At 43.2% G+C, this 12,472-nt stretch overlaps 1 protein-coding gene across 1 annotated transcript in view; it reads right to left on the bottom strand.

The window, feature by feature from the left end:
* Window positions 1-39: 39 nt before the first annotated feature.
* Window positions 40-12,472, bottom strand: part of CCDC39 (coiled-coil domain 39 molecular ruler complex subunit) — a 32,728-nt gene continuing 20,295 nt past the window's right edge. Inside the window, exons 16-20 of the mRNA XM_081190102.1 lie at window positions 10,830-10,936; window positions 3,592-3,732; window positions 3,229-3,408; window positions 2,979-3,052; window positions 40-558 (exon numbers count right to left, since the gene is read on the bottom strand). Coding sequence (XP_081046228.1) covers window positions 420-558; window positions 2,979-3,052; window positions 3,229-3,408; window positions 3,592-3,732; window positions 10,830-10,936 — 641 coding nt within the window. The 3' untranslated portion in view covers window positions 40-419. The remainder of the gene's footprint in view (window positions 559-2,978; window positions 3,053-3,228; window positions 3,409-3,591; window positions 3,733-10,829; window positions 10,937-12,472) is intronic.

The raw sequence follows: 12,472 nt of genomic DNA, 5'->3' as shown, positions 1-12,472 counted from the left end.
TCTCAGAATCTTTAAGTAAAAGATGCTACTTAAGCCGAGTCATGAATAGAGGAAGTTTATTGAGACGGGTAGGGCAGGGGAGCACAGTTTGATATTGTTTTCTAAAGATTACCATTAGTTAAAGCTACAGAATCTTTAAAAAACCTGAAGAAATGTGAAACATTAAAGCCAGTCTTCTCAGGCTACTGAAATTATTAAATAACTTCATGTTCATTGAGGGTTTTTTAAAAAAACAACTTTTATTCTATTTTCCAGTAACTCAGCTTGTTTGCTATAACCCAAAGTAAACAATGTTTAAATTACTTCTCCACAAAGGAACTTGCAGTTTAGCAAATTAGTATTTCTAAATAGTAGGTAAACATTAAATCATTTATGTCTTTAAAAGCTCTGAGACATTCCCTGCAGTATAACAGTGAAAGCTAATTGGGGCTTTTGCTACGAGAGGTTCCAGAAAAGCTGCTTTGGCTAGAAGGACGTGAAAGAGTTTCTGCATTGGGACTCAAAGTCAGAGATACAACTTTAAGTTGAGCACCAGATGAAGCTGAACTCTTGGGGGACCTAGAAGACAAAAGGAAAGATGTCACACTATAAATATATCTTGAATATTGCAGAAAACAATACGATGTTGTAACATCCATATTAGCAGTGAAAAAAATCCTGTCCATTTTTTAAAAAAAAAAATGTAAAGAGAAGTCCCTGCCTTGGTCCCTCCACTGAATCTTACATGATTATCTTAAGCAGTACAGGAAGATATTAATGAGCCTCCCTGAGCACTTGTCCCAGCAGCAGGGGAAGAAGACAGGGTCTTCTCGGTGGTAAACTTGGCATGGCCTCACCCATAAAGTACTCTTGGTGCTGTTCCCTATCTTTGCTACGCTTCTTGGCATGTGAGGTTCTTGCCTTTGCTACTGTCTGATTCCAGTTGCGGCCAGTGAGGCAGTGCTGCTCACTTTGCTTCCTAATCCTCTGCACTGCTACTTACTACCAAGAGGGAAGGGCAGTGGCGTAGCGTGGGGGGTGCAGGGGGGGGGCTGGCAGCACCGGGTGCAACATCGGGGGGGGGCGCTCTCACTCTCGCAGCTCTCTGCCCTACCTGGCTCACTCTCTCTCTCTCACTGCAGTGCTGGCTGTGCGAATCCGATCCGAGCAGCCGTGTCGCCGCCCACTGTGGAGGGAGGGGGTACCAGGCGTGCGGTGCGGGGGCGCAAATTACTTGCCTTGCCCCGGGTGCTGACAACCCACGCTACGCCACTGGGGAAGGGCATGGCACTAGGGAGTGAACAGCGGCAGGGCCAATCTGACACGCCTGCCACTACACCCACACCAAGCCCCCTGCTACCTTTCTACCTTTTCTCTTGGTAGCCAAGAACCACACATGGCAGGTAATCAATGCTGCTCTACCGGCCTGTACTACCTGATTCCATAGTGTCTTCGGTGGATCCCTTCTCAGTACAGTGGTACCTCGGGTTAAGTACTGAATTCATTCCGGAGGTCCGTTCGTAACCTGAAACTGTTCTTAACCTGAAGCACCACTTTAGCTAATAGGGCCTCCTGCTGCTGCTGGGCCGCCAGAGCACGATTTCTGTTCTCATCCTGAAGCAAAGTTCTTAACCTGAAGCGTATGTAACTCGAGGTACCACTGTACTTGCTGTGACTGTTGTGAGACCTTGCTCCAATCAGTCAAGATCCCCACCACCACCAAAAGGCGATGACCTCAGTACATGCTAAGAAACAGCTTATTGAAATGAGCTCAGTATGTTTAAATGCATGAAGCAACACTCCGAAAGCATTAGGCCAAGAATGGCCCCTTAAAGTCCATTTTACACCGCATTCAAAAGGATCGTTGAAATAAGCTTATTTTTACTGCTATCAATTGCTTGTCACACATGGACCACCGCTTCCCATATGAACTGACCCAGACCCTGCAATCATAATCAAGGTCCTTCCTTCTTCATGTGCCCCCTCCATGAGAGGTCTGGAGAGTGGAAACATAAGAGCAGGCCTTTTCTGCAGTGGCTCCCTGTTTGTGGCATGCTCTCCCCTCTTGTGGCGTCATCATTATATATATTTAGGTGCCAGGTAAAAACTTTATAACCAGGGCTTTGGCCTTTATCTGTGGCCTTCTAGAAGTGGGTGGGATGTTTTTAATGTCCGCTCCCTGCCCCTTGGTTTTAATGCATTTGGGGGTGGTTGGTTTGGTTTTAAGTCGCTTTGGGTTGCCTTGGGAAAAATTAAGTGACTAACAAATTTCAATAATAATAGGTCTTCTCTAGCACTGAATACTGCCCTGTTTTCCTTTGCTGCTGCCTTTGAAGTCCATCCACAGGGGAAAGTGTGCCAGATATTAGATGCTGTTGAAGGCCTAATTCAGGCACAGGCAAACTCAGCCCTTCAGATGTTTTGGGACTACAATTTCCTGACCACTGGTCCTGTTAGCTAGGGAACATGGGAGTTGTAGTCCCAAAACATCTGGAGGGCCAAGTTTGCCTATGCCTGGCCTAATTATTTAATTAAATTTGTATATCGCCCTTCATCCAAAGATCTCGGGGGTTCACAGAATAATTTAAAGCTCCTTTCCTTAGTACTCCATGAGGGTGATTTAAGTGCCATACTAGTGTGAATATGGTTGTATTTTGCCCTAGCTGAAAAAGTAAGCTCCATAAACACTGAACGACTGTTCTTTGGTCAAAAGTCAGGACCAAAATTAAGTGGGGCTCCTTTTCCAGTAGATCATCAAGTTCTACTTGCTGTATTTAGTGACAGTTTGTGTGCAGAGTACCAGTAACAAATCAACTCTCCCCTTTATTCCCCACTGAAATGGTGAGTCACTGGTGTGTTCTCTTCCTAGCTCCTGCCAAGTGGTCAGTCAGGAAAGATTAGTTACCTTACATACAGACCATTTCCCCCATCCTCTTTGGATAAATGTTGTGGTCACTATACAGTAACAAAGATTAAAACATTTTTATAATAGCACTTACACATTTGAAGAGGATGAGCTGTGAGGAGATGACCGAAAGCTAAGCCGAGAAGAAATCTGAAGCTGGAGAGAAGCCTAAAAAAAAAGTATTGTGGTATTAACCATTACTGGATATAAACAACCATACCGAGTTCATATTAGGCTATTACTTTGATATTGCCGTATTTTGTGGTGTGGGTTTAAGGTCTGCAAGTCTTTGAAAGTTTTTGGTGGTGTTTTTTGGAAGCAGATTTATCAACACGAGAGAGTACCTGTTCGAAGTATCTCTGAAGTATTGTGTTCAAATCTGGATTTGATTCTGCAACTTCGTGCAGCATTATATCAATTGATCTGCTGAACTCTTTCAATGAACGAAGTTCAATATCTTGTTCTTCTTGTGTTTCTGATTGAGTCCTCTTTAATGCTCGGATCTCTCTAGTTACTCGGGCCACCTTTTTAAACAGAAAAGTATTACAAGTATTGTTTAATCTATGCTGCTATGGTAACAATTAGATTTCATGTTAACAGATGTTATATAGTAAATATTTTAGCAGTAACGGACAATGTTTATCTTTTTTAATTGAAATTGAAACAATTCATTTAATAATGATAGTGCTATCTTCATTTAAACTAACCTGTTTTGTGGCTCTTTCTAGTTTTGGCTTCTGGTCATCTATGTCTTTACTTAACTGCAAAGCTTGTGCTTCTTTCTCTTGTATTTTTTCTCTGCAGAGAGCCTCCTCTTTCAAAAGAGTATCAAGATTACCCTGCATGGTCTGGAGAAATACAAGTTTGTACATAAACCTGTTTTGAAGCCATTTTAAAAATCCATAACAATAAATAAATGCTACACAATATAATAAAATACACATTGGCACATTCTCTCTTTCTTGAGTTGTAACTCAGATCTGTAAAATGAGAACAGTATGATATCAGAGTTAGAAGAAAGCTCAAGGAACTAGTGATTTACTTGTTACTTCCTTTATATTCCACCCTTGCAAATTTCTGGGTCATATACCAGGTAAGACATACTCCATAATAAAAAAGTACAAAAAATGTACAAAGGGTAACACAATTAGTAGGGGCTGTGTAGTTTGGAACAATATGCCTTCTTCCGACTTCTCTTAAATGGCATTGCTACTTCTCATGTTTTTAGAGGAGCCTCTATCTGTGTAATCAAATGCATAGGTGCAGTTTTATCACCAATAGCATCACCAGCACTGACTTCTAGAGGGCCTGGTCCCTATGTTTTGTGACACCCAACGCGTGGACTGGAGGAAGTGGGTACCGTCCTGATTTTCTCCTGCCATAATATATGTTGTTGTTGTTTAGTCGTTTAGTCGTGTCCGACTCTTCGTGACCCCATGGACCAGAGCACGCCTGGCCCTCCTGTCTTCCACTGCCTCCCGCAGTTTGGTCAGACTCATGTTTGTAGCTTCGAGAACACTGTCCAACCATCTCGTCCTCTGCCGTTCCCTTCTCCTTGTGCCCTCCATCTTTCCCAACATAATACATAAAGCATATATATATATATATATATATATATATATATATATATATATATATATATGCTTTCGTAGATTTTCACGGGTACAGGAATGTAGGTTTTGGTGTCTTCGGGTGTCTTCCCGTGTAAGAGTTGGGGTGTCTAGGCGACGTTTCGACGAGGTCTCACTCGTCATCTTCAGGCTGGTGCTTTCGGCTTCTTGTTACTAGAACAGAGCAGGATCTCAGTGTTTGAGTTCCTATAAATACTGTTGAGGGGGTGTGGTGTATAGCCTCCAACGTTCTGGGCAGAGAGGAAGTTCCTAGGTTAATGTGCCTTTTCTTCTTTTGTTCATTAATTACTTGAGGGATATCTTGAGTGATTACTTGAGTGATATTCTGAGTACCACTTAGGAGGGTCATTAGGTGTGGATTAGTTGCTAAAGCTTTCGTGTCTTGACCTCTTGACCTTGTAAAGAGTTTTTCTGAGAAGATGGCTGTACTGCACTTAGTTGTGCTCTGGCTTGGCTTCGTGTATAGGGGCGAGCTGTGGTTTTGTGCCCTGTGCCAGCTAGATCTGTGTAGGGATTGCAGGGGGGTGCAGCATCCGGAGGTGCCACTATGGTTTGGCTACTGGATGGTGTCTGTAATTTATCTGTGGAGAGGGTCTGGGTTTGGGTCTGGTGTGGTTGATTGGAGATGGCGTTCTGTGTGCCTCTGGTTCTGGTGTCGGTTTTTGTGGGGAGGGCTAATTTCCAGATGTCTGGCAGGCGGGACGTGTCGTCACGCTTGTTCATGTTGTGAGGGTGTTTCTCTATCTCGATGGCTTCCATGATTATTCTCTTGTGGTGATGTTCCATGTTAAAGAGCAATTTGGAATCTGCAAAATTAATTTCGTGTCCTGTTTCTTTCATGTGTTGGTAAAGAGAGGAAATACAATCCCCCCGAATACATCCTGGACCTGACCAACCACTGCCTAACCAACACGTACTTCATCCACAATGGACAAAGATACAAACAGATAGAAGGAGCACCTATGGGATCACCCCTCTCACCGGTCATCGCAAATCTGTACATGGAACACTTTGAAACCAATGCTTTAGACAAGTCAGAACACAAACCCAAACTTTGGCTCAGATATGTTGACGACACCTTTGTAATTTGGCCACACGGGAAGGAAAAACTAGATAGCTTCCTCACACATCTCAACAGCCTACACCCCAAAATACAATTCACTATGGAAATAGAAGCCAACAACCAACTTCCCTTCCTTGACGTCCTAATCTACAAAAAACCTGATGGCTCCCTAGGACACACTATCTACCGGAAAAAAACACACACCAACCGCTACTTACATGCACAATCACACCACCACCCTGCACAAATAAACTCCGTAGCCAAGACTCTCATCTCCAGAACCAAACGCCTGGCTGACAAAGACCACTTGACAACTGAGTTACAAAATCTCTCAAATGTGTTAATCGCCAACGGATACCAGCAAAACAGGGTTACGAAGCTAATCCAAAAAGAAACACCCCCCAAAAACCAAGACACAGAAGAAAACAATGGCATGGCCCTCCTTCCTTATATCAAGGGCACTACAGATAAAATTAGCAAAATCCTCCATAAACACAATATCAAAACAGCCTTTTGCACCAACCAAAAAATAGCCAATATCCTCAGAAACCCAAAAGATAAAATCCAGTTAGAAAACCAAGGGGTCTATAAAATACCCTGCAAAGTCTGCCCAGCCACGTACATTGGACAAACAAACAGACGAATAAATGCACGTATCGCAGAACACAAGAATGCCGTCAAAAAAGAAGAAAAAACTTCCTCTCTTTACCAACACATGAAAGAAACAGGACACGAAATTAATTTTGCAGATTCCAAATTGCTCTTTAACATGGAACATCACCACAAGAGAATAATCATGGAAGCCATCGAGATAGAGAAACACCCTCACAACATGAACAAGCGTGACGACACGTCCCGCCTGCCAGACATCTGGAAATTAGCCCTCCCCACAAAAACCGACACCAGAACCAGAGGCACACAGAACGCCATCTCCAATCAACCACACCAGACCCAAACCCAGACCCTCTCCACAGATAAATTACAGACACCATCCAGTAGCCAAACCATAGTGGCACCTCCGGATGCTGCACCCCCCTGCAATCCCTACACAGATCTAGCTGGCACAGGGCACAAAACCACAGCTCGCCCCTATACACGAAGCCAAGCCAGAGCACAACTAAGTGCAGTACAGCCATCTTCTCAGAAAAACTCTTTACAAGGTCAAGAGGTCAAGACACGAAAGCTTTAGCAACTAATCCACACCTAATGACCCTCCTAAGTGGTACTCAGAATATCACTCAAGTAATCACTCAAGATATCCCTCAAGTAATTAATGAACAAAAGAAGAAAAGGCACATTAACCTAGGAACTTCCTCTCTGCCCAGAACGTTGGAGGCTATACACCACACCCCCTCAACAGTATTTATAGGAACTCAAACACTGAGATCCTGCTCTGTTCTAGTAACAAGAAGCCGAAAGCACCAGCCTGAAGATGACGAGTGAGACCTCGTCGAAACGTCGCCTAGACACCCCAACTCTTACACGGGAAGACACCCGAAGACACCAAAACCTACATTCCTGTACCCGTGAAAATCTACGAAAGCAAATATCTCACCTCTACGGGGAGGAAACCTTCCAGCTGACAAGAACCTACGAGAAACTAGAAATCCGAAGAGCCACCATCTTATGTGATCTCTTGTTCCTACGCAACTGCCGAGACAACAACTTAATTCCCACATGCTTCCAACTTAAATTCCACTCTAAAACCCCAGCTACCGAAAGGATCCTGAAACGAACTGAACTATCCCTAATCAGAAACGAACTACATAAGAAAAGATACCTACTAAACCAAACCAACAAAGATCTGCTCACTCTTCACCTCAAACTCTGTAACAAAATCCACCCTGCACTCTGGGACAAATGCAAACAACTAGCCGTTTGGAGAGCTGAAACAGAGTCCTCACATAAGACAGACATACACACCAACAAACTCCACAAACTAGAGAAACGCCAGAAGCCCAGCCACCCTCCACAACAACCCATGAAACAAACAGTACATAACATATCAGACAGGATCCTCACCTCAACTGAAACCAAAGTACTCTCCAAAGGTTTCAACTTTGCAGTCGCCCCGAGACGCATCCCCACGGAAAACATCATATGCGGAGTCGAAGCTAGCCTAACCAAAATCAACCCAGATGAAGCCAATAAAATCAGACTTGAAGTCACCAACATCCTCTGCTCCAGCAAACCACCCAGAAGCAATTTACACAAAGAAGAACAGAAAGCACTCACCAACCTGAGGAAAGACAACAACATAATCATTCTCCCAGCAGACAAAGGTAATGCCACTGTTGTGATGAACACATCGGACTACCAAGCAAAACTATCAAATCTACTCCAAGACCCTACCTACCAACCTATAAAAACAGATCCCACCACCTATCTGGAAAAAACCACCAAATCCAAAATAAAAGCCTCTCCTATCAGTGAAGAAATCCAGCTAAGAATCATCCCCAGAGAAAAATCATCCAGATGCCCCAAACTCTACGGTCTCCCCAAGATACACAAAGAAGGAACACCACTCAGACCAATAGTCAGCTCCATAGGCTCACCTCTACAAAATCTCGCTAAATTTCTCGCTAAGCAACTTCAGCCCTATGCAGAATCTATCGCTTCACACGTTACAAACTCCTTCCAGTTCATAGAAACAATAAAGAAGCAAAACCTACATCCCGATGACCTACTTGTGAGCTTCGATGTTGTATCTCTCTTCACACAAGTGCCCATTAATGAAGCCTTGACAGCCATTCAAAACAAATACAATCCCCCCGAATACATCCTGGACCTGACCAACCACTGCCTAACCAACACGTACTTCATCCACAATGGACAAAGATACAAACAGATAGAAGGAGCACCTATGGGATCACCCCTCTCACCGGTCATCGCAAATCTGTACATGGAACACTTTGAAACCAATGCTTTAGACAAGTCAGAACACAAACCCAAACTTTGGCTCAGATATGTTGACGACACCTTTGTAATTTGGCCACACGGGAAGGAAAAACTAGATAGCTTCCTCACACATCTCAACAGCCTACACCCCAAAATACAATTCACTATGGAAATAGAAGCCAACAACCAACTTCCCTTCCTTGACGTCCTAATCTACAAAAAACCTGATGGCTCCCTAGGACACACTATCTACCGGAAAAAAACACACACCAACCGCTACTTACATGCACAATCACACCACCACCCTGCACAAATAAACTCCGTAGCCAAGACTCTCATCTCCAGAACCAAACGCCTGGCTGACAAAGACCACTTGACAACTGAGTTACAAAATCTCTCAAATGTGTTAATCGCCAACGGATACCAGCAAAACAGGGTTACGAAGCTAATCCAAAAAGAAACACCCCCCAAAAACCAAGACACAGAAGAAAACAATGGCATGGCCCTCCTTCCTTATATCAAGGGCACTACAGATAAAATTAGCAAAATCCTCCATAAACACAATATCAAAACAGCCTTTTGCACCAACCAAAAAATAGCCAATATCCTCAGAAACCCAAAAGATAAAATCCAGTTAGAAAACCAAGGGGTCTATGAAATACCCTGCAAAGTCTGCCCAGCCACGTACATTGGACAAACAAACAGACGAATAAATGCACGTATCGCAGAACACAAGAATGCCGTCAAAAAAGAAGAAAAAACTTCCTCTCTTTACCAACACATGAAAGAAACAGGACACGAAATTAATTTTGCAGATTCCAAATTGCTCTTTAACATGGAACATCACCACAAGAGAATAATCATGGAAGCCATCGAGATAGAGAAACACCCTCACAACATGAACAAGCGTGACGACACGTCCCGCCTGCCAGACATCTGGAAATTAGCCCTCCCCACAAAAACCGACACCAGAACCAGAGGCACACAGAACGCCATCTCCAATCAACCACACCAGACCCAAACCCAGACCCTCTCCACAGATAAATTACAGACACCATCCAGTAGCCAAACCATAGTGGCACCTCCGGATGCTGCACCCCCCTGCAATCCCTACACAGATCTAGCTGGCACAGGGCACAAAACCACAGCTCGCCCCTATACACGAAGCCAAGCCAGAGCACAACTAAGTGCAGTACAGCCATCTTCTCAGAAAAACTCTTTACAAGGTCAAGAGGTCAAGACACGAAAGCTTTAGCAACTAATCCACACCTAATGACCCTCCTAAGTGGTACTCAGAATATCACTCAAGTAATCACTCAAGATATCCCTCAAGTAATTAATGAACAAAAGAAGAAAAGGCACACTAACCTGGGAACTTCCTCTCTGCCCAGAACGTTGGAGGCTATACACCACACCCCCTCAACAGTATTTATAGGAACTCAAACACTGAGATCCTGCTCTGTTCCAGTAACAAGAAGCCGAAAGCACCAGCCTGAAGATGACGAGTGAGACCTCGTCGAAACGTCGCCTAGACACCCCAACTCTTACACGGGAAGACACCCGAAGACACCAAAACCTGCATATATATATATATATATATATATATAGTGTCACGGGAAATGGGGTTGCTTGTGTGTAAACCTCTAGCTGTTCCAAACTGCTTAGGGGCGGTTGTGTCTTTCCCTGACTGAGCAGCCTGGGTGCTGCTGCTGCTCAGTCGCTCGACGAATCCGTGAGTGGGCGTCTCCTAAATTTCCTCCAGCATAAGAGCTCCTTGACGGACAATCTTCGCCTCGCCTCTCTGCGCGTAACCCTTCTGCGCAGAGTGGGCGTGCCTAGTGGTGCCCCTCCACCCTCCTCACTTCCTTCACTGCCAGAGTCTCAGAGCCTTTCCTCCGAGATGCTTTCTCCCTCTCCCTTCTTCCTGGTGTCACCTGGACATTCTTCCCCAGATGACGTTCTCTCTCTCTACCCTTACTCGTTCCCTCTTCTGCAGAGTCTGGAAGCACCGCTTTCCCCCTCTGCTACGATGTCAGTTCCCTGACATATATGATATAAAGCAATAATATATAAAGCAATTTAAAATCTACACGACTTCAAAAGAACTGGTAGGAAAGACAGTGACAGTTGCAAAATATGGAATGAATAAATACTCTTCATAGGATATTTGCACAGAATTTGCTTCATTCTATTCCTCCCTTTACACCTCTTCCTGTCCAATTGCAAAGCAAAGGTGGCACCTCACAGTGTGAGGAAGTGGATAGATATAAGAACAAAGTTGCTAGAAAAGTTTAAATTTGGATAAGGATTATAGAGTGGCTTAAACCTTAGCTTAAGACAGAAGTTTCTTTACCTGTACATCTTCCTGGATTTCCTTGATCTGTCTTCTCTTGTATCTGTATTTCTCATCCGCAGCTCTTTTCTCGTTTTCCAATTTCAGCTTCTCTTGGTGCTCCTCACCTATTAAAAATACAATTATTTATTGAATTTATTGGTTGCCTTACCTCTAGGCAACATACAGGAAAAATTACTTTAAAAACACCCAGTCTAGTCCAATACAGCTATTAAATAAATACAGGGAACCAACCACAGTAAACTAAGCAAGGGTTTTTAAAAGTGGCGAAAGTCCACACCGCTACAGGCACAATCAACCATAAACATGATCAGAAACAGAAGCAGATGTTAAAGTCATGCACTAATTTAAAAATGTTTAAATCATTAAAAGGTCTAGGACACTCATTTAATGATGGACTGTGGAAAGGATATGCGTTCCAGCAAAGGAGACTGCATGAATCGCTTCCAGCATAACAAAACTGATGCATTTCAAAACATTTAGTCTGCAATGAGACGTCAAAAGTGATCAGATCTACACAAATTCGCTTTTACAGTACCTTATACTAATCTGAATGACAATATTATGCAGTGTGCTTGACTGAAAAGTTTATGGGCTAATGCAGACCTAATGTGAGACATTGCTTAACCCTGGTTCAGTGTTGATTGTAGTCATAAGTTGGTTCGCACAACATAGTAAGTGAAACTGACTTAGGGAGACTATGCCTCTGTGTGAATATGCAGGTTCCCCAATAGGTGCTTGTTCTTGCTTTGCTCCCCTCTGGCCCTTTCTAGGTTTGTTCTTGGTTGCAGCTTGTAATTAGTTAAGGGAGACCCTAACTGCAAATCAAAATTCAGATGACACATCACGTCTAAGGGTGGTAAAAGGGATTGGTGCAGAACAAAGTATCTGTGAACTCCTGGGTCCCTGGGAGTCTGCATGTTCAGTCTTGCTAAATCATAGCATAGCTTACTGTGTTGTGTGAACCAGCTCTATGGTCAACTCAAATACCATTTTAAGGCCTTATCTAATAAATGCTAAAGAAGTTCCTCTCTTAAAACTGCCTAACATGGCAGTTTTTCAAAAATCCTCACAACTTATTAATGAAGATGGCATAATAATAAAGTAATAGAGCCAGCAGAGGGAGCAAAAGTTAACTGCAAATGCTTTCTCTGTCATCAAAACACTATTTTAATATTCAGGTACAAATAAAAGGGGGAGATTTTAAAGTTCCAATTTAGTTTGTTTTCCAAACTAGTTTGTACTGTGATATTATAGTCTGCTACACTTTCAGTGTAAGTAGCATAGCCTACTTCTGTTGTAATTAAATCTGCCTTTTATACTTAGGAAACTATTGCTTCTGAGAAAAAGGTACATCTGAAATCACTGGAAGGAACTGTGTTGCTTAATGCAACCTGCATTTCAAGTCCCAATGATCCAACATCTTTTTAGGTGGCTCAAGCATTTCCAGCCCCAGGTGATGCAGTGAGGCTCATGGTTGTGCAAAGATTTTAACTCTGATCATCTTCATCCATAACTTCACTGCATCACATGGAAAAGATTGCATGTTCTGAGCCTAGAAGAACTAAAAAAGTAAATTACATTGCAGTGTTTGTGGCAGAGCAGTTAGTAAGCAGAGTCCTTTCCTGATCTCCATTTGCTCT

This window comes from Podarcis bocagei (assembly GCF_964188305.1).
Source record: "Podarcis bocagei genome assembly, chromosome: 4".
Taxonomy (NCBI): Eukaryota; Metazoa; Chordata; class Lepidosauria; order Squamata; family Lacertidae; genus Podarcis; species Podarcis bocagei.
Note: the sequence above shows the minus strand (reverse complement) of the source record. Positions and strands in the feature narration are given on the sequence as shown.